Source organism: Scatophagus argus, chromosome 2 (genome assembly GCF_020382885.2).
Source record: "Scatophagus argus isolate fScaArg1 chromosome 2, fScaArg1.pri, whole genome shotgun sequence".
Lineage (NCBI taxonomy): Eukaryota > Metazoa > Chordata > Actinopteri > Scatophagidae > Scatophagus > Scatophagus argus.
Genome location: NC_058494.1, coordinates 19,638,991 through 19,663,426, shown reverse-complemented (window position 1 = coordinate 19,663,426; position 24,436 = coordinate 19,638,991). Strand labels below are relative to the sequence as shown.

The 24,436-nt window shown below is 42.8% G+C and overlaps 1 protein-coding gene across 1 annotated transcript in view; it reads left to right on the top strand.

Annotated features, from left to right (window-relative positions):
* The window catches only part of cntln (centlein, centrosomal protein), an 80,979-nt gene that overhangs the window by 25,800 nt on the left and 30,743 nt on the right, over positions 1-24,436 (top strand). The window contains exons 11-17 of the mRNA XM_046416515.1: positions 2,289-2,408; positions 5,136-5,257; positions 8,744-8,860; positions 16,904-17,004; positions 19,395-19,492; positions 20,332-20,861; positions 23,929-24,010. Of these exons, the coding sequence (XP_046272471.1) occupies positions 2,289-2,408; positions 5,136-5,257; positions 8,744-8,860; positions 16,904-17,004; positions 19,395-19,492; positions 20,332-20,861; positions 23,929-24,010 (1,170 nt within the window). The remainder of the gene's footprint in view (positions 1-2,288; positions 2,409-5,135; positions 5,258-8,743; positions 8,861-16,903; positions 17,005-19,394; positions 19,493-20,331; positions 20,862-23,928; positions 24,011-24,436) is intronic.

Genomic DNA, 24,436 nt, shown 5'->3' with positions numbered 1-24,436 from the left:
TTTTTTTTTTTTTTCTTTTTTTCAGGCCTGTCTTGTGGAACATTAACAATAGTGTCACAACATAGAGCTTTCCTCACAAACAGAAGGCATTCGTGTGTCTTCTGAACTTGCAGCAGACAAGCTTCCAACTCGACCAGAGAGAACATCTGCAGCAAATGTCAGTCATTTATCAGTGTTGCCATGTCGTCTTCTTCTGTAGTGCTTCTTTTGTAGCAAAACCCACTGCAGTTTATCTCCTCTGGTTCTAACAGAGAGTGGTATTTACTCACTGATAAATAAATCCGACCGAAAATGTACCTCAACCTGAAAACCGATTTTAGAATCTATCATTAATACCGGTAAGTCGTCCTTTATAGTTGGCCCTTTTTGCTTTTAAGTTGAGGGCTTTTAGTTGATTTGGTTTCCCCTTTGGCCTCTGGTTCCCCCATGCACACACAGGCTAAGCCAGTTGGCCTGCCACTCTTCAGGAATATGCAGATCAATCTGCTAATTAGTTGCATAGAGTCATTAAGGATGAGTTAGAACACATGGTTGGCACCCATGCTGGCATGATAGCATAAACGGACACACCAGGTCACTGGAGTCAACTGTAGCCCAAGGGCACATTCCCAATCACGCAAGCGCCTTTTATTTTAGCTTATTTTTGCACATTTATGTTATAGGCAAATGATTTTACAAACATGCATCCTGTTGTGATAAAATTAGAATAAACATGTTGGCAATAGACAGGTGACATGATTGCTTATTTATTATTGTTATAATATTTTTATAGTATCAAAATGCATTTAGTTCACGAGCATTGATTACCTAGTTTTTATTGTTGCTGGCAGAGTTCACTCTCCTGTGCACAATTCAAACTGCGTACCCAAGTTTGAGGTATTCTCAGAAAATTATACGCAGAAGTAGTGCAGTAGACTCTTTTGTTCTAAACAACAACAGTTAATTTGTTTTGCTGCACTGTTCGAAAAAAATAAATACCTCAGGTAACAGTGCTAACCATTGCGCCATTGTGTAGACATTGGAAATAGTATGATTATCTTGTTTATTTTATTCAATTAAAACAATAAAAATGCACTCTTACTTGCTATGCACACTGACTGACAGGCACCAAAAGCTCACCTGCCCTTATCCCCCACTCACTGGCCTGTATTTGGGAGCTGGCTTTTATTTGCTTTTCATCAACTGCGTTTTTTTGTTTTTTGGGTTTGTTTGTTTTTTTTTGTTTTTTTTTAAAGGAAATATGGAATATGAGTTGCTCTAGCTCTTCCGAGTAGGCTCTCGAGACATGTTTACTGCCTCCAGTTGTTGACACATGTATCATTTTAAATGGAACACTGAGACTGTATTGTTAAAACGCAGTGCTGTTTCTACCGGTACCTACAGGTGTTGCTAAATCACCAGGGCTGAAATCTCAATTTTTCTAACTTTAATGGAAAGCAACGCTTGTAACAGCCGTGAGAACACTTTTTATTTTTTCAGGAGAGGGTCTTTATTGATCCACCATCCCGTTATAAACCTCTCCCACCACCTCCTCTTGTACTCCTCATTCACATAAGCCCAAGTACTGTTGTACTTTTAGTCGCATTGCATATTTTAGTCTGCCATCTGGTCAGCCCTGCCTGGCACCGCAGGGGGGCTCATATCCTCTCATATTCATATTCCACTAGCATATTGTTCCCACTGCTTTTCTACAGTGCGGCCCCAGCTCTTCTCCACCTCTTAATTTTTTCTACAGAAGAGGCTAGCTACCAAATACACCCCTCCCCTAATCGGCAGCTCTTCCAGTTGTCCTATCAAGTGTAACCTGGAGGCCCCTAGTAGAGCAATTAGAGCGGCCTCCCTGCCCACCTCTTGTAATGAAGCCCAGCACATTCTGGAATCTATAGCCCCTTTAGTCTCCCCTAATGGGACATCATTATTGTCAAAGAAACAATGTAAATGGAAATGAACATACTCATTAGCCAGTCGCAGAGAGAAACCTTTGCCGCTCTCAGCTTGCATCTCTGGCTTCCAAACATGCACACACACACACACCTCCCTTCAGCTTCTGCAGACTGCTCCTCCAGCTTGCCTTATTCCTTTGGTAGCACGTTCGTTTGTGTGTTCCTAAGTGTGTATTGAAGGAGACAATATGCATGTTTTACTCAAGGTGAGAGGGGAATGGACTGAACATGGATAATTCCATTATTTGCATTCTCTCAGTGTTGCTACAGATGTTAATTGTTGCATGGGTTTGGGCCTGTGAAGTGAAGTTCTCACCCCAGTGCTGCTTTGCTTACCTTTCCCAGGGTGCACCTGTGCAGCGGTCCAGGTCTCTGTCCCCAGCCAGCAGTGTGGAAGTGGGTAGTGGGAGGGGAAGAAGAGCAGAACAGAGGATTCAAGACCTTGAGGAGCTGTTGCAATTGAAGGTAACCAGCTAGCATAGATGAATACACATAATTAGCTCTCATTTTCTCTCATCTACATTAATCTACTTATCCCCAACTCATCTTTATGTCTTGCTGTATGTTTTTTATTTCCTGCAGCCAGTGTCAGCCCCTTTGCCTTTTCTGTCGTATCTCCTGTGTCAGTGTTTTCCCTACATGGGAGTAGCTGTTGACTTCCAGTGAGTACTTAAAGGTACTGTTTGCTGAATAGGGCACATTCAATGGGATGGTGATGGTGATGTCCAGCTGATAGTGTGGGGCATTAGACTGAACTAATAGGGCTGCTTGTTGTTCCGGCCACTGTTTCACATATGATTGCTACTATCAGCTGCTGGGTTGTAGAAAGGTCTGCAGCACTGTAAGTCACAGCCTCCAAAGGGTTCAATTGTACTAGTGCTGCAACTGCCTCCTGCATGACCTTCTTTTACAGTGTCTTTTACACACACACACACACACACACACAAACACATGTATGTGTGCGCATACAAACAGAGCGTGCGTAGGCAGTGAAGCGGCAGGAGACAAGCTGCCCTGGTAAAAGTGGATGCAGCAGGGTTTTTCCTTTAAACGAATCACCTTTATTGGTCTTTTAACCTTCACATGTTCTATGACGTCTTTCTCCCTCTATTCTCCATTGTCATGTCTTTTAGTTTCTCTCTCAACTGTACGGCAAGCAAAAAACATGTTTTTCGCTCTCCCAAACAGATTGTTTTTTTTGTGACTTTCCGGTAAAGCTGTCCTACTCATTGCCTTTCCATATCCTTTCCATCTTTCAGGCTGACCAGTGAATGAGTGATTATGCAGAGGTCATCTCCCCTTCAACACAATCCCAGGAACACATTAGCCGTCATTTTCTTGTCAGATCTGAAGTGTTTGAATTACATCACTGGCAGACACCTAGTCAAACCATAATGCTCAACATAGATTTAGACGCCATGCATGACTGTCTAAGTTAATGGTGCCATTTATGTGTCTGCCAATTGAGGGGCTTTTACCAAAGGTATGCGCAGAAAGACTATGACTGGCAACTCAAATTCGTGACCACATTTACGACAGCATTAGTTCAGGGCATGATTTGGTGCTTGGATTCGGCATTGGGCAACATGCCCTCCGTCAGTTTCAGTTGAGACCTCACCTCCAGCATCTTACAGTACAGTACTTCACTGTGTTCAGTCGTTGTTGTCCAGTTGATCCTATCCAATTCTTTCCAGCAGAATGCCTTTCAAATTGGGTACGCCAGGCTGTACCATTGACATGTTGACCTTAGCAGCTAACAGCAGCAGACAAACAAACAATTCTCATAATGATGGCCTCTTTTTTTCCCTTCCGCACACTTTCAAGTAAACAGTAGCTGTTGCTGTGTAATTATTTTTCAGCTTGAGAACATCCACAGATGTGTATGCTGGCTGAGCAAGGGGGTGTATTGATCGGTGGGCAAGGGTCTGTGGCCTGATGACCAGAGCTGGGCTGCCCAGGGGAAGCTCTATAAGGAGCCTGGGAAGCCATGATGTGGCTAATGCCCTGCCACTTACTCCATCCTGCCCCCCTCTCCTCCATCAGTCAGCCTCAGCTCTTCTGTGTCCTCCCCCAGCTCCTAGTTCCACCAGTTAACACTGCCCTGGTCTGGCCCCTTTCATTAGAGCCTTGTTTTTGAGAGGTTGGGGGCAGCTTGAAGGGGCCGAGGATGTCTTGCAGATGTCCTCTGTGAATAATCCGCACTAGGGAAAATCCATACTTGTCACATTGGAAGTGTGAATGTGCTGTGTGTGTGTGTGTGTACACATGCACCGCACGCCCGTTGTGTGTTTGGTGCATGTTTGTGTGCTCTCTCTGTTCTCTTTGTCCTTGTTAATAATAACAGGGCTGAGGGCTCGCATTTCCCTCTCTGCAGGGCAGCCGTGTCATATCAGCAGTAAACAAGCTCCTTCCCTTCAGAAAGCGCTCGACAACTCTCCCTAGCCATGGCCACTCAAGCAGAAACCTGTCCTGCACTCTTCCTTTCATTTTCTCTTTTGCTTTGCTCTCTCTCTTTCTTCACTTTCTAATTTCTCTGTTGTCTCTCTTTCTCTTTCGTCTATTTTCATCATCTGCCTCTCTCTTTTCCTTTACTCTCTTTCCACCTCTGTTTGTCCTGCCTGTTGAAAATGTTTTCCCCATTGCCCTCGCTGTTAAGGTCAGTGTGATGGGGAGGAGCTGTGCCCCTGACAAGAAAAATCTATATATTGTCTTCTGTTACTCCTTCTTTAAAACTGGAGCCCAGTCTTGCTGTGTTTTAATAGCTGTCAACAACAGTATCAGCAACAATCCCCCCCACCCAAAAAAAACAAAAAACAAAAAAAAAAAAACACAGCTCGTGCTGGCCATCAGTTGGTAACTCCACTGACTTTGCTAGTTAAAGCGTGTGTATGTCTATTTGGTGGCCCCATTGATTCATCATGTAAATTCTGTCCAGTAAGACCACTTTTTGGGGCAGATGTTGAAGAGAGAAAAGAGAAGAAACCCTAAGAAGAGAAAAGAAACCTGCTGATTTCAGTCAGACAAAGGGTTTCAGCTGTAGACCAGTTTAAATACAGACAGTAAGGGGCTTCTCTCAACTTCCCTGCCACACTGTTGTGTCAGTGTACATAAATATGAGTCCTTTTTCAGTTTAGTTACATTTCATTTGACATGTACAACTTTGGGGAGATAAATTGTCACTGTGCCTTACAGATGGAGGAGAATGAGGAGCTGAGAAGAGCTCATGATAAACGCCGAGAGCGCCTGTGCCTGATTCAGACCAACTACAAGACAGTCAGAGAACAGCTGAAAGAGATGGAGAAATCAAATGGCTTGTGAGTACACAGTAGCATGAATAATATGGTGCACTCACACAATACACAGGATTGGATTCATAAAACACTGTGTCTGGGTGTGGGTCTGTGCATACACAAAGTAACTTGGATAACTTTTAGTTCCTCCCAGCAGCAGTCGGTAAGATATGTTTCAAAGCACATAACTCACCTTGCCTTATGTTAAAAGCCCTTGTGAAATGCTACAACCCTCTGAAACCACTCACAAATAGTCTTACGGTCTCATTGCTCTCCACATGTTGTCTGACAAGACCTGAGTGCTGGATTTGGGAAAGTGGGAGAAATTCTTTCCTTTGCCTTTGAAAAGCTCAGAGGTTTTAAGCCCAGTCAATTTGGGCCGTTTTGTGTGTGTGCGAGCTTCTGCGTCTCTTCTCCCTCAGCGTTCATTAGGATGTGAGAACCAGAGGCTGGAGGTGTCTGGTCCTGGGGGGTGCAAGGTGTTTGAGAGGGCCTGTGGAGGGAGGAGGAGGCGAGGAGGGCCATTTCCTGTTTCAACCTGTTATCTTCACCAAAAACCACAGGATTTTTACACAAAACGGAAAATGTGCTGGAAAATGTCAGTAGTGTAAGGGTGCTGTTCTCTCCGTTGTCTCCCCCAGTCTTTTCCCACTTTGTCTGTCTCTGTTTCTTTTCTCCAACAGCATCAGGAAGTCCATTTTAAAACGCAAGTAAAGGTGCATATGTTTGGTGGCCGCGCGGGAGCAGTGTGTTGACCCCCTCAGCTGTTTTCTCTCTGGGTTAATTAAAGAAAACAGCAGTGCAATGTGAGCCTGTGTGAAAGTGGAGTGAGAGAGAGAGAAGTGTTCAGCACTAGGCTCCACTCGGCTCATGTCAGCTCAGCGCAGCTCAATAGCATGTGTCTGAGACAGTGGGAACAAAGACAAAGAGATATAGAGAGAAAAAACTCAGAGTCAACACCAGTTGTCCCACTGTTATACATTTTAGCAGGTTATCAAAAAATGTTGCCGCCTGTTGAAATAATGCACTTCTGTCAAAGACTGCATGAAGACCTTGATTTTGTGAGAAGAAAACACATATGTTTATATAATAAGATAAGCTGGGCTGTGCTTAAATGAAAAGAGCTGGGAAGGCCTAGAAGTCATAATAATAAGTTTGTAGTATCAGTGTCAGTGTATCTGTATTTCATGATTGATTTGACATAAAATTGATGCAATAGGCAGCTTTGCCCTTTTCAGTCAGAGCCCTCCATGGCACCAGCCAGTCACTCAATGTTATGATCCTGGCATTTATTTGGCATTGAGCCCCATCCTTAAATAGCTCTAAAACCCACTGGGGTAATGCCAGCTTGAATGAGAGACAATAGAAAATGACTTAAATACTCCCATTAGTGCTTGGAAATCAGGGCCCTAACAAGTCAGTGGGGATAGGCGTCTAGTCTCATTGCATTTCGAGCTTGTTAAGGATTTCCCTGTAGCTTCCATGCTGTGTTGCTGCCTTTTTGGAAGGATGCGGGGCGGGGGGGGGGGTTGTTCCCCTTTTGTTTGCAGGACCAAAAGACAAGACTTTGATATGTCTCACCTGCCGCACACGTAAGCCTGTACTTACAGATAGTTCAGTTTATATGCACAGAATGTGTCAAATAAAATTAGCATTATTAGCATTAGCACTCAAAATGATTCTATACCTTCCAGATTTCTTTCATATCAGTCTTTACCTCTCATCACCAGAGTAATGTATTGAATTAGACAATTGGCTTCTGTACAGCAAGCTGTTGTGTGACGTCACCAGTGATAGCCAGTCCTGCCCCGGAGTAGAACTAGCCAGCCAATCACAAGGCAGACGAAGGGTCCATTGGCTTATCAGCATGCAGGCGGTGAGCAGTTGGCCAGTCCCAGTGAAACCACCCTGCCATTCACCATTACCACCATATTTTCCCAAAATGGCATGAAGGAGAGGGAGAAAAAAGACAACTTCTTATTTATATTAGAGAAGGGAAAAAGTTTTTTAATCAGACTGGGGATGATGGGGTGAGCAAATAAAATTAAAGGTTATTAAAGCATCCGTACTCTGATCAAAGTTGCGCCCATAAACAGATTCCCCCTGAATCAGAGCAATTAGCCGCAGCGGCATGGAAAAGTTCTCTCTATTTCCTCCTGCTTAATAATGGAAACTAGGATTCCATAGGGAGGAAGCACTGAGGCCTGAAGAAGATAGCTCTCTCATGGCTCCATGTTCAACAGCTTTTAGGCCTACCGTAAACAAATTAAAATGTATAAAGCTTTACCATGACTTAATAAGGCTTCATACACCTTTCATAAGGACTGCAGCTGATACGCTACATTCCTAAAAATCACACAGAACCAATTCAAAGAGAGCTGTGGGTGAAATATCATGTACTTTTACAGCTCCAGGCAGTGTGAAGATAGTTTAGGCTGTGTGCTTGCAGTAGATTGACTAAAAGTATATCAGTCTCTGTGAATATACAGTAAGATTATCCGTTAAGTAGCTTTGCACTCTGGGAAACTAACCCATGCTCACAGATAGCACACATATACACTCACACACATGCACTATGAATAGGTTCAAGGGCTCCAAATTGCTCACAGGGGCATTAGCAGTATTAAATGAAAACATTTGCTGTTCCTCACTACCTTTCAACTCCCAGACACCGAGGTTTAACTAGTATTAGTGTAGCGTGGCTATGTCTACATAGCCAATAATGACCACGGGAAAAGGAGCCATAGCAGTGACCCTCACAGACTATTTTCACACCTCTGCCTCATTGATTGAGTAGAAATTAGAGACTGTACTATGTGTGTCAGTGTACATGTGTGTGACAAAATTATATTCTCTTCTCAACTGCTGCTTTTGTAATCTGGATTTCTCACTAAAAGCCATTTTAGTTTGAAAATTAAAGACTAATTGGAATCGAATGTGTTGGGCTAAAAGACTAATTGATGAGCTGGGTGTTTGCAGGGATGCAGTTGGGAGCATCAGGGACTCTGTGTGTGTGTGTGTGTTTTGAAGAGGAAGTTCAATGGAGGAGGCAGCCACTGAGCACAAAGTGTCATTAAGTATTCATAAGTGAGGTGTAGACATTTGAATGACCTCGTTTGTGAGTATGCTTTTGCCATTATTTACATTTGCATGGCACACAGGGAATGGTCCACCGCCCTGCCACATGGGCAGTGCCCTGGGCTCTAACAAACATGCATACGTGTGTTCATGATTTGCCACTGAAATGTCAAAGTCAAGGCTGCTCATTTGAATACTGCTAAAGATGGCTGAATAACAAAAACACAGTGAGACTAAAGGACCTTGTTACCTCATGTGAATTGGCCAGAGGCAGCAACTTAATGTATAGTACCAGACATTTTCCCTTGTTAGCATGTTTGCTTTCTGTGCTTGTGCCATAAGTGAGGCTATGTATGCTTTTGCTTGCCGTTATATTTGGGCTTTTGCCTTTATATTTATGTATATATATTTATTGTGTGTGTGTGTGTCTAGGCCAGGTGGAAGGATGCAGCGTGCAGAACCATGGCAGCTAAGACAAGAGAACAGTGATGCAGTGTGGAATGAGCTGGCCTACTTGAAAAACCTCACCAGGAAGCTCTTGATTGAAAAGTAAGTCATCTTCTGTCAGAGTTGTCTGAAACATAGTTAATACCAGGACATACCTGGACATGTGAGTGTATGCACACACATTTTTTGAAGCTTGCTGTGTACACACATACCGACGCTCCCTCCCACTGTCCCTTCTTGTTTGTGGGTGTTAAAATTTGAGTGTGCCCTTCCCAACTTCACAGCATCCACCTAGCCCTCCACATCATTACCAGCCAGCGGGGGCCAAAGCAAGATCATTAGACTCTGGGCTCATTTGTAAAATTGGCTGCCCAAAAATTCACACATAAAAGTGCAGGAAGTAAAATCACATTATTGGAATCCCCGGCTGTGTCTTTGTGAAATAATTGCATTTTTAATGGAACACTTATGCCAAACAGTTGTTCCGTTGCTAGTGTTAGTGTCAATAAGGTACTTTACGTACTTACATACATAGTATACTGTGGTAGTGTCAAATGTTGATACAGCATTTGGTGACTTTTTTTTAAATCACAGTGTGACTTTTCTGTGTGAGGTACTTCATTTAATTTCTTTCTGTTACTTTTCCTACTGTTTTTTTCTTTTTTTTTGTCTGCCTTTCTTTCCCCCTTTCTTTGTCTTTTAGTCTGTCTCTGGGTGTAGCAGAGCCATTGTCTTGTCTGATCTTGAGAAGCCTGTGTAACTGTAACACTGACCCTGTATGATGCTACACAAAGCACACAAAGCTTGGCCTAAAGCCACAGTCCTCTCTCCTGTCTTCCCTAGCCTTCACCTCTCCTCACCTCTTCCTTCCTCTATCCTATACCTCTGTACCCTCCTCTTCCCCTCTTCTTACTCGTCTTCCCAGTTGCCTCCCTCTGGCCCTCTGTGATGCTGCAGTAGGCTGAGGCCAGAATTCTGGTACTTGCCCCCCCCACCCCCTCTACCACTTTCCCCTCTGCTCACCCTCCCTGCCCTGTCCTCCTAATCCCAGCTGAGCTCATTATGATATAGCCCGGCTGCCTTTCTCCAAGCCTGAGCTGTCCGAGCTAATTACAGGCTAGCAGCCCTTGTGCCGCCAATGCTGCCTGTTAAGGGATGTCCATCCGCCTGCCTGCCCAGCCACGACTGGAGCTGAGCAGAGCAGACCACTGGATGGTCTCGGGGTTGGGTGGGGGGGGGGAGCTAACCCGCTACAATGAACATGCAGGGTCCTTGGAACTGACCTGAGAAAACCACGAGGGCTTGAGAGGAACTAGCCCTCCTTCCTAGCTGTGTAACTGACCTGTCCTCTGGGGTTAGTGTTGATCCCCTTCATGTGCCCCTGACCAGCCCCACCTCATCTCCTCCATTCCTGTCCCCAGGGCCCCTCCTTACCCTGGGTAGCTGGTGCAAAGTAAACTTGGCTGGGGTCTTTAAACTTGCGCTTGAGAAAAACCTTCATTTCCAGGGCACACATCTGCACATCTTGGGTAATGTCCTCATTTTAACCTGTACATGGAATTCACTACTAGTACCACCATTACCTTTTTTTCCATACTTTACTCTTTCTTTAACAACAAAAAATCAAATTTTAGTTCAGTTTGCTGTTGTTCATTATTGCAGTTCTCACATATTGTACTGTTTACCTGTAAAGAGTATGCAGTTCACACAGTCGTGGTTTTATACTAAAGTTACAGAGATGCTTAAAAAATCTCACACTGTTATGGTTTTAGTGAATTAAATAACATGTTAGTGAGGAATTTGTATAACGCTCAGTTAACCTCAGTCAAGACAAGTGAAAAAAGCCCAGTTCTTTCCCAAAACAGCTTATCCAACAAGCTAATTAATTACCTGATGATGTCAATGAAAGTTTTGTCGTCCACAGAAGGCACAGTAACTATAGCACAGGTTGCAGGCATGCTAATGTTATCTACAGTTGCTGTGTCTTGTGCTGTGTCTTGGCTTTCAGGCCTTGAAACATGATGCACTCTTCAGCATTTAGACATATTTTGTCTTTGACCAGGTTAGACGTTTTGCCCTGGCTAACTTTTCATTTTGCATAGCAAATACTGCAGCGAGTGTTGTCTGTATTGCGTGTCCATACTTAAAACCACTTTCGGTCAGTCATTGTCCTCTGTTTTCTCTCTTTCTCTCTGTACAATTCTGTCACCCAGGTGCACTCTTAAGGGACTGAAATTTGGGACTGGTCCATTTAATGTGAATCTGTACGTAGTACTGACGTAATTGTTGGTACCTTTAAAAGTACAGACATTGTTAGCCAAGTCTGCACACGCATAGCTCAGTGTGTTAAAGGGAAGCACACTGCCCATCTCTATTCAGCTCCTCACTTTCTTCCATACCTGTTGTGAGACGGAGCAGCACTGATCAGATAAGGTTGTTGGGACTATGAACGAAGCCAGCTTAACCAAACAGATTTACTTCCCTGCCATGCAAATTTCTGTCGAGAGGCAACAGAGAAAGCGAAAGTGTGTGCTTCGTTGTGTTACAACAAGAGTTTGTGCAAGTATAACTGCCAGGAAACTCTTGGGGCAAGTAGTTTCAGTGTGTTGTTCTGTTGACCGTATTACAATGAAGGTTATGCTAGGTAAGTGTAGAAATTATCCACTAATGGCTAATTAACTCCCAGCAGCTGAAAAATTTAGGGCCAAATAACGGCCCGTTATAAAGCTTTAAATGCCTAGTGGCGGGCTTTAGAGGAGAGTCTCTGCTAAAACTCTCCATTTGTCTCTCATTCTCTCTTCCTCATTGTCATGATATTGTGCACAGATGCTCCATCACAAACAGCACTTGTAAAACACTGTCTTGAGACACAAATGACCATTTCCCAGAATTAATATTGCTGGGATAACTCCCGCACAGTGGGTCCCCACAGTGTTAAAAGAAGGTTATGAAGCCCCCACCCCTCACCCCAATCTCTGTGCTCGAATTAAAGGTTGAGCAAGAAGGTGAAACTGGTCTGTTTGTAAGCAACGAATTGCTTATGCTTTTTATGTCACCCTACACAACATTTATGCGTTGCACGTGATAATAAAAAGCTTGTATACCACTGGCTCGGCTGTGGACACTGATGTCCTGAAGGTTCCAACAGTTGTGGTGCTGATGTGTCCCAATGGGGGTCAGGTTTTACATTTTGTGTGCTTTAGCACTTGTGCATCCACTCTCTGTTTGGACAGCACTTGCAGTTGTCCATGGCAAATTTCACATCCCAACTGAATAGGACACAAGCAAGTGTCAGAATCTGTCCAGCCGCATTGTGTTCTATTGGAGAGTCCTAACCGAGCTGAAGTGGCTTGGTGCAGCACGGCCTGTTTTTGTTTATTCCTGTCTCTTGTGGTGTAAGCTCTATATCATGGACGAAGAGCAGTTGAGTTTTGAAGCTGAAATGAGGACTTTTCTGTACACTACCTCCTCATCTGACTGCCGTGGCCTTGAGTTTGGAGACGCTGCTTGTGACCGATTCCCCCCGGACTGGCAGGAGAAAAATTCAGGTGTGGTGGAGTGATTAATCAACCCACCCCCCCCCCCCCCCCCCCATTAGCAATAGCTGACGCGCCCTTGAGCAAGGCACCTAAATCCCCAATTATGCACCTGACATGGCAGCCCAGTGCTCCTCTGTGTTTCAGTACATGTTGCATGTGTGTGTTCAGTTCAGCTGCCACTAAAAATATGGCAGCTGGTTGGAGGAAAATAGCCGGGACCTGTGAGTAAGAAAGTAGCTATAAAAAAGGTAAGACAAGAAAGACGATTACGCAATTTATCTGTGGCAAACTTCACATGGATTAGAAATAGAATTATTCTTCAGTATATCAGGTATTGATGCTATTGATCCTCTCCTTTATGTATGCATGTGACTATGCATGGACAGAATATGACATGACAATCATATTTCAACATTTAACTAGTTTAGAGAACCCTTAGATTCATGCAAAAGACTCAGACAAACTAGTCGACAACAAGGATGATTTTTGATTGAGATTTCCTTCTGGCTGTTGTAGATGTCTGGCAAGCAATTCTGGACAGGGTGGGCTTGAAGATTTGCAGAGCAATCATTCAGTCTGCCTCATTATGCATCTGTCTGCAGCACTCCATGTCCATGCTTGCTAATTGTTGTTAAAGGTCTGTTGCTAAAAAGAGGCAGGGATTATTTAGGCCTCATAAACAGAATAAACACATGCAGTGCACCCTCAGACTTAAAAATGCTACACACAGATGACATCAAAGCATAAATTAGCTAGCGATTACTGGGGGAAAAAGCCTTTGAGATCATTTGCTCTGCAGCAGCAGCAGTGAAAACTCCTCTGTAGAGAGTGACCATTATGGACGTAAACCTCCCCAGTAAGCGACGTTGACTCTAATTAAGTTTAATAAAGTTTACCCTGATGGTCCTCGTATTCCTCTATTTCTTTTCGTTTCATCTTGATTTGCTAAAAGGTATTAGAAGTAATGAGAGTCTTTTGCCCCCCGGACCAAGGCTTAGTTGGAGGAGGGACACATTTGCTCACACAAACACACACACACACACACACACACAAGCACAACATTTATGCATGTTTTTAAATCAGACCACTAAGGTTTTTCCGTCATTAATTATTTGGTAAATTAATTATTGTGTAAAAAAATTACTTGGTTTACACTTACTTAATAATTAGGATGCAAGCTTTGGTGCGCCATTAAGTCTAAGCTACAGTAGTCTCATAACAAGATAAAATGAGTTTGTAAAGAACGCAGCTATTTCAAAGAACCAAACCTCAGAAATTTTATTAACTCAGACAGTAGAGAATTTAGTGTGCCTCTCATATACAAATACTCACTGACTGTGGAAGTGTTATTTACCAATACAAGCGTCTTTCTCTTCCTCTTGTTTAGTAAACACAACATTATGATATTGTTTTATTTCATATTAGGATTCCTTGCAGCATCAACAAGCATATTAAATAGGGAATACTGTGGGCATTCTGGGTTGTTTCCACCAGTGGTTACCACATGAATCCCCATTTACCTCTCATATCAATGGCCTGTGGCTGGAGATCCCAACTCTTAAAGACTTACTGTTGCTGCTCCTGCTGCATCGCCAGCAGGTAAACTACAGCACTGAGCCATGTAAACTCTACCAGTCACCATTTCTGCTGACAGCAGTGGCTTATCAACCCAAACTCCCCACATGAATGAACACCCCTCTAGCTTGAGTTTAACCATAGGGGAATCCCCCCCCCCATCCCCAAAAATCAAGATTCTTTCCCCAGTGATAAAAATGCCAGAGGTGTTTTCACTCTCCCACCCTGCTCCCTGCTCTTCCTGTGTATTTTTATGTGCTGAGGAAGAAACCAAGAGGAGGCTAGCATGTGAAAGCACAATGGCGGCAGATGATGTTGTGTTGTACACCCATGTGGATGGAAGCTGGCAGTTTGTGCTCTAAGCTGTGTTATGTGCAACTCAGGTGGAGACCAGATCAAATGACATGGAGTGGATGGCTTAGGGCTGAAGTTCTAGTGCTGCACGAGAGAGAAAATGTTTTCAAAAATAGGGCCAAAAGAGCGACGTGAGACTCAGACTTACATTTCAGACCACATCATTACCAACATAACACCTGTCTGTTGCCTTTAGTTTGGTCTCAGCCAAGAAACTTCTTTTGCTTTTATGCCTGCTGAGTGGTATTCTACCTTAGGTGAAGTGGGCAAGTTGAGAGGGAATTGAAAATTGTCTGGCTAGCTTCATTTGAATTATCAGCCTGATTTAAAAAAAATACTTGAAATAATCTATAGGAGCTACAGCTTTAGAGAACCATTTCTCTTCCATGATAGCTTGCACTTAATATCGCTTCAGTTCATGTAAGGTGGATACCGTCTAATGTAGGAACAAAGTTTGAAATTTCTTTTGGGTGGACCTGCACAGGCGGTGAGCTCTGACAGATCTAGACGTAACAGTTCCAGGCTCACTATTTTAGAAGTGCACATGCCTCACCATTTTTCCCTGTTTTTAACCTTGACAAATCAATAATATTACAGTATGCCACCAATTTTACACAATTTCGACATTTAGAGGAGTTTCCAAGATGTGAGCCAGACCTAAATTGTTAATAATGATAGTAATCCTTTTTGTTTCTGTAGTTTTGTTAAGTTTCACTTCATACTGAATGTAGGCTTTGGTTATCTTTGTGAGAGCTTGGAGGTGGAGCAGCCCCTTGCCTGCAGCTCTTCACCTAACAGCTCACTGTAACTGCTCCTACTACTTCTTTTATTACTCCCAGTAATACTACTCCTTACAATAATTCAAATAGGAAATCTGCACAGTGCTGACAATAATTGTTTTCATGTATTGTAGACAAATATTTAATGATCAGTAGTGGGCAGTCAGTCTAAAAGTCATTCAGTCTAAAACATATTTTTTTGAATTTTTTTTTTTTTCGTTTTGAAAGAATATTCCATCATCGTCTAAATCAAGCAAAAGTGTTTGCAGATCCTGTAACTGTGATATTTTGATACAAAACAAGTCTGTAATATTATAATTTACATCATGTAACTAAAGCAAATATAACAAAATGCCATAACAGTCAATTCAAATGAGAATTCATCAGATTCTAAAATGCAAATGGACTCTCAAACACAGAGGTTTAAATGTATTCCTTTACTTTTTCTTTTACCAAATTAACTCTGGTAATAGATAGGTCACCAAATTTATATTATTGCTCTTGCAACATCCCAGTGACTGAGTGTGACCTGAATAAGGTTGCAGTAGTCTTCCTTCTACAATGCTATGATGTGAAACTGGAGGCCTCTGGCCAGTGAACTCCATCTGCAATCTAATCCCTTCTCCATCCAAGAAAGTATGCTTATCCTTCAACAAAATTGAATGTTTTGCATATGAACTTTGGTTTAGCGTCAATACCATCAGCATCCGAAAAGGCATAAAAGAGAAACATGAGATGGAACAGGCTCCCTCCACATACTGCATAATTCAGCTCATTTGTCCCATTAACAGCCAGGACACATAAGGCAGTGCCGGTGCCTCATCGACTTGAGTTCATTTATGGAGGAAAATCTATAGAGGAGCGACACATATCCATCTGCTTTCTCACCATCCCCCTCAGGAAGAGTCATTTGTGTACTTATTTAAGCTGCGGTCAGCCATTAGATCAGACCTCTACTGGACCGTGTGGGCTAAAAAGCTAATTACTTTCCGTCCTTGTGCTATGACGATAACTTTTCCCAAGTCATTTTCTTGGCATATGCATGGAAAATCTCTTGGTTGATCTAGCAAAATTAGATTGGTTGAAACAGGTGTCTAGTTGGAGTTAATTGCCATTGTGCTCATCATAGTTCACCATAGCCACAAAAGCCCTGTTACTCCTCAAACGCTTCCGAGTTTATCAGGCACACTGCATTCGCTGCATGCCTTAAGAAGTCAGTCGGAAGCAAGACCCACTGTTGTAATGAGGTTAACTCAGGGAAGAATGCCACTACAGTAGCAGGAGCTTGTTTCTAGTGTTTCTCCCTGACTCTGTGGAGCAGAGGGGAGGGAAATTAGGTGTGTGTTTCAGGTGTGGTTCTCTCAGTGGGCTTGTGTGTATCCTCAATAGACTTCAGTTGGGGTCCTAATAATAACTTGAAAGTGCAAAGTCTCGAGCATGGCTCCACATAATTAGCCTTTAGCAGGAATCAAGCTAATTGCAGAGAGGTAATTGTGCACACTTTTCAGTCTGTTTGTCTGTTACACACACACACACACACACACACACACACACAGATGCACACTGTACTTCCTACTTTGGCGTTTCATGTTGCTTGTCATGTTGATTTTCAGATGAATTAAAAACCATTTTAATTAGTTGATTTCTCCACCATGTCATCTTTTCTGGTGGTAAGGGAAAGCCAATACATAAGATTAATAATAATATCTTTAATAATAGAGTCCATGTCAAAATCCAGAGAGATATTTCTGGAGATTTAAAAGATACTCATTATACTGTACAATGCTTGTGTTGGTAGAGGTTTAAAATTTCTTTTTGTTATTCCATTTTTATTTGAAGAAGGATAGATTTGACATAAGAACTGTGAAAGGAAAAGTGTGTCATTTGTGTGACTGCAGAGCGGGCCTGGAGGAGGAGCTGGACGTGCTGCGAGTCCAGACTGCCATGGACCGGGCCACAGTGAAGGAGCTCCACCTGTGTCTTGCTAATGAACACCAGGGTGAACCCTTTTTTTTCTCTTTATATTGGGCAAGTTTTATGGGGAGTTAAAAATAACCATGTGAAAATTATTCTTTAATATCACTTTTTTTTCAGTCTTTTTTCTATTTGGTCTGGAATGTAGTTTTGCTCAAATTGAATTTATTTTTTGCACAGATTTTACTGTTTCAAAAATACGAGGTGAAAAGCAGTATCACCTGTAACGGAAAAGTATGCATGTTTTAACATGACAGCAACTTTAAGCTATCCTCTTACCTCTGAGCCATGTGCTTTAGTGAGCAGAATTAATGAGACGACTCCCAGTGGAATTAATAAGACAACTCAATTAAGACTTGATCAACTCCTTGCAAATTGATTGGGAGATCCAAGTGGTGTTCATCTTGTCTGCATACATCATTCCCACTGTTAAAATGCACATCACTTTTAATCCAATCTGCAACCTTTTGTCAGACGCTGACCACCGCAACCGCTGGCCTTAATTAACTAGTTCAATAACAAATCTTTTCCACATCACTTTAATTTTCTTCACAACCAATGATGGTGTCGGTTGGAGATGCAAGTATGTGATTTAAAGAATGTCACTAATTAAAATAGGGGATCCTGTCCTATTGACAGCCTAGTCAGGAATACTGGGAAATAATCTCAGTCGACAGGACATACCAACTTTTACATCTTGTCAGACAAATAATCATTCCATATAAATGTTACACAAGAGCCTGAATGTCAACTTTTTGTCTTATGTCATATTTAAATTTTCCTGTTTGTATTGGGTTAAAGAACACACACACTTTTAAGGGTCAGGCTGTGCTGTGTGTGGTTAGCCTCACAAAATGCCTGATTCCAGTGCTGCTGTTTTGTTGTTTCCTGTGTATGTATGCAGTATGATAGTACTATCTAGTACTTAGATGAATGACATGAATGGTTTTGGCAATATGTCGATGTTTATATTTGGACCAAAACTAATAGGTTTTAGAGTCAAGTCAAAGTAAACTCAAGAAAATTAAGAAACTACCTACAAAATGCCTACAAAATTGTGCTCCTGAAGACCCTCTGTGACAAAGTCAAAGAGGTGGAGGGTTGAAGCACTCATGCCAAGGATCACACTAACGAAAGGCAGCAGATAAAAGGATCAAGGCCTTTGTGCGGCAGCCCATGAGGAGACGTGCGAGGGACGTTAATATATGCCATGGTGCCAGGGCCTCCTCCAACAGTGGGTGACTAGGGAGCCACCATGTCTTCTTATCAAGGTAGTGCTGAGGTGCAAACTCCCAAGCCACCAGCACTGGAGCAGGATAATTGTCTCCCAACCTGGTTATGTATCCAGCGAACCCGGCAGCCCTCCTGTCCTATTTGGTGCTCTGTCTGATTGAATGTGACATGCTGGAAAGACAAAAGAGCAGGCTAATTCAAAGTAACAAACTTCCCTGGGCAATGTGTCAAATGCAAAGCAAGAGAGCAGCAGCTCCTCACAACATAACTCTCTCTCCTCTTACTCTCTCCTTCTATGGCCTCTTTTTCCAATTCATTCTCCAAAAGATCAACTGACCTGAAAAGTCAAGGTCCTTAATATTTAATGTTTCAATCCTCATTGAACAAATTATTTTGGTTGTCCTGTCATGAATGTTTAACAGGAGAGAAAGGAAGGCAGAAAGTTTTATATTGTTTTGTGTTGCCCTTTGAGTCTTAGTGAGCAGAGAAGATATTACTGCTTCTTCTGGTCTATAGTATGCCCAACAGTGACACTGAGGCTTGTTAGATTGTGTATGCGCACATGAATATGTGTGCATCAATTCCCCAAGCACTTTGACTCCTGCATGCATTTTGTTGTTATCATAAAGTCTAAATCATATGTTTGCCAAGGCCACTATTGAAGTTCTCAGAATAAAGCAGCATGTTAGTCTGCAGAGATTAGTTGTCCATTGGGGAAACATAGTGGACTACAAAGCAGTGCAGCCTGGGGCTGTGTGTTCACAAGGGATTCAAGCACTTCTCATCGTTTGTTTAAGGTCCCCGGAGAGAGGTTGCACCATAGTATGTACCAGTGTGCGCTTTTGAACACTGTTTTCCTATTTCCGCATGGACTGCTGAATAAAACACTTTTCTGTTAATCGAGAGGAAAAAAGGCTATTTTATAAGATTTTAGGAAAAGATGAGTGTGAGGAGAAAATGGCAGGGAAATTTTCACATCCCTATGAAAACAGCATTAGTGATTATGCGTTCCTTCTGATTTGACTGACAAAAGAAAAAAAAAATCAACTGGACCTTAAGAAGGAGATTAGACCTTGGTAATGCTAATTGATTTAATGTACCCTCTTTATTATTATTCTTTTGATTGAGCACCCTGGGTTTGACACATCATGTCACAATAATGAGCTTTGTTCCCGTTTGCAGAATTGCTTTGTAAAGTGGTAAAGGAGCGGCAGGTCAAAAGCAGCACTCCGAAAAAGCTTTCTGTTTCTTCAGAACGAATGGAACAGTCATTTAAAAAGGTACGGTACTATACCATCACTAAGTGTTCTTTGTCACTGCCAATTAAAGGAACCCGACAAAGCCATAACGGCGCATAATGCCAATTTGTTTTTTAATTCAGAAGTGTTCTCACTCTTTACAGAACTGGTCATGTTGTCATTTCCAAGTTGAATGTCAGTTAGGCAGGAGATTGTTTTTAATCACAGTTAAAAAAAGATCCTACAAATTATCAAAAGAACAACTGTTATAATTGTAGTTCACCCAGAAACATAAATTTTATATCAGATCTGTCAGCAGGTTGTAAATGTTTCTGCACACATGCTGTTAAAAACCCTTCTTGCATTAGTTTGCATGTTGCCACCCCTTCTGCCTTCATGGCAGTGAATCATCAAGAGTGGGGATAACCATCTAATTTTGTTTGAAAGGTACCAGGCTTCACCGGCGGGCAGAGTGAGAACCAAATAAAAGGGGAAAATTGCCTGGAGGCACAAACCCAGCAGGCATCCACTGTTCTCTTTAACAGTCTCCACCAAAGATCTAACAAATAGTCTAAGTGCCCCTGGTTGCTGTCTAGTTAGGGTTGATCATGGTAAGGGGGTGCCAGCATCCCACTACCCAGCTTTGCCAGGGTGGGTAGTGGGGTGCTGCTCCCCTCGTTGGTCAGTATAGTAGTAGTAGTAGTAGTATAGTATAGTATCGCATAGTATTTATCCATTGGTATACACACCTGTGAGAAAAGGTCTGGAGAGGGAAACCACAGTCTGCATGCTACCACTCAGAAGTTTTTTACAGTAAAAACAACAGATATACAAGGGAAAAAAGTTATCCCACTGAGGCTCCATATCACTGATTCCTTCAGATTGAACAGCTGGAGTGGAGGATGAGGTCCCTGGAGGAGGAGACAGTGAGGCTGAGGGACGAGAAAGAGCAGCTACTTCAGGCCAAGGAAGACTTGGCTAACAACTGTTGCAGACTCAAAGCCTCTTTGGATCATCTGCGAAGCCAGGAAACTCTCCATGCAGAGGCAACCCAGGCCCAGGCCCTGGCCCAGGAGGAGCAGCATCGCAGCAAGATCATGGCTATAGAAGCCCAGCTGGCTGCCTCTCAGAAAGAGGTTACCAAGCTTCACCATCAGTTGCTGAAGCTGAGACAGGAGCAAGGGATCCTCAGAGCAGCCAGGGACTTCTATAAGAACCGTGCAGTAGGACCTGCGAGGGCAGGTGGGGTTGCTCGAAATATTAACAGCAAGGTCAAATTCAAAACAGCGAGACTCAGAGGTTCTCAAAGCCAGCGCAACCACCGAAGAGTCAGCCCCAATCAAGCCATCATCTGGCAAGGCCGCAGCCCCAGTCCCACTAAGGACGAGTGGGAGGACATGAGCCTAGATAGGTAATGATACACACGCACACACAGATGCACTTATTCTCACTGCCTTCCTCATTATTTTTAGGTGGTTGGAGAGGAGCGGGTGGGCTGGCTGAATTGTGTGTGTGTGTGGGGGGGTCACACAGCATCGAGGGGACATTGTGCATATGCAAAACATAAGCAAATGGGTGATTGAATTTCATCGTCTGTCTAGTTGGTATTCAAGAGCCAGAAGAAGAATGCGAGCAAGAATGATAGAGAGAAGGAGAGAGGAGGGGGAAACTACTGTCAGATCCTTTGAAATATCCTGGGACGCCTTGCTTGGAGCTTATTGACTGAAATTTGCATGCAAAATTAGCCACCTCTCCACACAAAGTTGAACAGATGCCAGAAAAGCCAAGGGATACGGGTCCGCCAAAGCCTTGATACCTTCCAGTGATGCCATTTTCATGCACTAGTCACGCTACCCCGAAATTGACAGTTTGGCAGTTTGATTTAATTTACTGGTCCTTTGCATATTCACTAACCCCCCCTTGACAGCGCTAAGGATCCCCCTGCAAGCCCCCCTCCGCCCCCCCCGCCACACACAGCCGTACATGCATGGAAGCTAACCCCACCCTGTGTGTAGTCATGTCGGTTATCTTGTGGTATGTCAATTCACAAATGTGTGTGTGCTACTCTTATTTCATAAAGCCACCCCTTAACTCCCTACCAACACACAGAGACAGACACACTCTTCCTTTCCATCTTACCCACCCTCCTCTTTCCTCTCCTCGCCTTAATTTAGTTAGATAAATTTTGAATGACCCTACTCGGCTCAGTACCAGATGTCTACAAGCTGTTTAACACCCTCTAAATTAAGAACCATCGACAGTAATTATTTCATGTATGTTTTATGCAAAAAAGCCACTGAGCCGATGTTGGTTGAGTGATGGTCGGAATGATTTGATTTCAAACACTCAGACCTATCACTGGTATTTATTTCCCCTCACTTTCTCTCCCTGCATGCCTCTCTCTCTATCCACTCTCTTTTGCTTAGACCTACTAGCTCACCATCTCTTCACCAGCTAATTCATCAGGCTGTAATCCATCCCATCTCTATCCACATGAGGCCATTTAACAGGGACTGGGTGCAGCTATGCCCTGCTTTCATAATGCCTCTCCATGTGGCTAATAAGCAGCAGTCTAATATACGCTTTACCTGAGAGGAGGATCTGAGTGGATTTGCGAAAAAAGAAGGGGTCTAAACCGAGATGTTGTCTTATTTAAGCAACTGTCAACTGATTTGTTACTGTAAAGCCTTCTGTGCCTCTTATCTCACAGTGGTCTTCTTCAGCAATATGTCTGGTAGGCACTCCTGGAAATACAGTAGTTCTGCCTAAGGAGATTTGGCCTAAACAGTGCCCAATAAAGATGTCAGACTCGTTAAGGCTACTGACAAGTCTTTGTTTTTTTCCCCTCCTTTTTATCGCTGCCTCTGGCTCCCTCTCTCAAGTTTTGAGCTGCTGGAGGCAGCTAACCGTTTTTAGCACATCAGCAGTTTTAAAAGAAAGCGGGACAGAGTAAGAGCAGGGGGGCATGGAGGGTATCGCCCTGAATCATACTGAATTGTTCCGTTCCGCAGGAAAATGTAGCGTGTGTTTATGATTCTGTTTATTTATTTTGTAAGCTCTTAATCACTTCAGAGACACACTACATTAACAGCTTTTTGACTTTTCATAAAGACTTTTTACATCTGGCATTTAGCATCTTGGGTGATCTGAATCAGCTATAAGCGCATAATTTCACACTTTTAGAATTTAATATGATCTCACTTTGCTGTTTTATATGCAAAATAAACATACACAATTTTCATTCACAAAGACCAAATGTTTTTGACCTGAATTTGATGAATTAACTGTGTCAGACCATAAATGAGACAAAGATTAGGTTAAAAAACCAATAGACACCGCCAGAGTGGAAGGCCTCCCTGATTGTTTACAAAAACACAACTTTATAACTTTATTCACTGATTCTGGTGAAATTGGATCATATTTTCTAATGAAAATATTTCCATGTTTTCCTTCTTCTGTCCTTCAGCTGTTCTGCCTCTTCAGCTCTCAGTGGTTTTGAGTAACTGCTAGTTGTGTTTTGATGATGATGGTGGAGAGTGCTCCAAAATCTGCTAGTATTTCAGCTAGGAAGAGATCTGGTAACTATGAAGGCCACAGCAAAAGATTCACTCAATTCTTCACACCATTCACTGACCCCATGTGTTCTATATGGAAGCACCTTTCATTAATGTTTCAATTTGACTGAGGTGTAGATAGAAAATGTATAAAATGAATATTGAGATGACAGAATTGTATTCATAAGGATAAATTTAAGTCTAAGTTTAGCTGTCTCACCAGTGTGGCGCAGGTGCATTTTTCATTAACTGCATGTAACCAGGGCCTTAGTGGTGGTGATTAGTGATCCTCAGCAAGTCCTTGTGCCCCCTCCAGACTGGGTTTAACCCTAACTAGCCCCCAGCCCCGTCATGTTCCAGTTAGATCCTCTCTCTGTGGTCTTTGCCTTCGCTCCTTCTCCCAGGCCCCACCTTAATAAACCCACCAGCGTAAATGTCACTGGCTTCCACCTTCACGTCAAAGGTCACTGTCAATAAACCTGTGTGTGTGTGTGTGTCTGTGTGTCTGTGTTTCTCTGTGTGTCTGAGGAAGCCCTTACCGTGTGTCCATCAGATGCAACTTTGCTTGGCTCTGCTCAGCCGTGCCTCTCACACACGTCTGTCACACACAGAGGGCTAATGAAGGCCACAGCCGCTCTCATACATGTTGATGCATTCACCATCAGCACCAGACACTGCAGCTTTTCACTTAATTTACACCCACATTTACACTTCCAGCTCAGAAATTGGATGGGACATTGATTTTCTGTTGGAAAGAGGGGTGGGGTGGAGGGTGGGGGGGCGAAATGCACATATTTTTTCTTGATGTCAACTAAATCAACCATAAAAGGTAAATTGGATTTTTGTCCAGCAGTGGTACTTTCAGAACCAGGGATGTGGGTTCAACTTCTGGCCTGTAATAACCCTTCTCACTTTTCTCTGCAGTGACAGTGGTGAGGAGTATTTGGACAGTCTCAACAGTGTGCCCTCAGGGACAACGCAGTACAGACAACGTCCTAATAAAAAGGTTGGTTTGCACTCGTCCTTGAAATATTTTAGTATTTAACAACAAGCTAAACTTTGAACAGTCAGATCAGATGTTAACGCTGCAGTGGCATTTGGATTCCCTGAAGACTTCATCTGCAAGAGTAACATTTTAGATTTAGGTGAATACACAGCCTTTGAATAGTTTTTGCGGAGATTTTTCAAGCTTTTTCAAGCTTGTGCTCCTTCCATTGCAGATTCCATACATCACTCAGTTACTGAAGTATGAGGCTTATCAGTACAATGTTTTACTAATGTAAAAAATTTATTTCTAATCTATTATTCAGTTATTACAGTTATTATGCAATTATTTTCAGCTTACATGGCAATAGAAGCAGGGAGGATCAATTTCCATTCCAGGAACATTGAAAACAAAGCCCATTTTGTGTTTTAATTTGTCTTGTACATT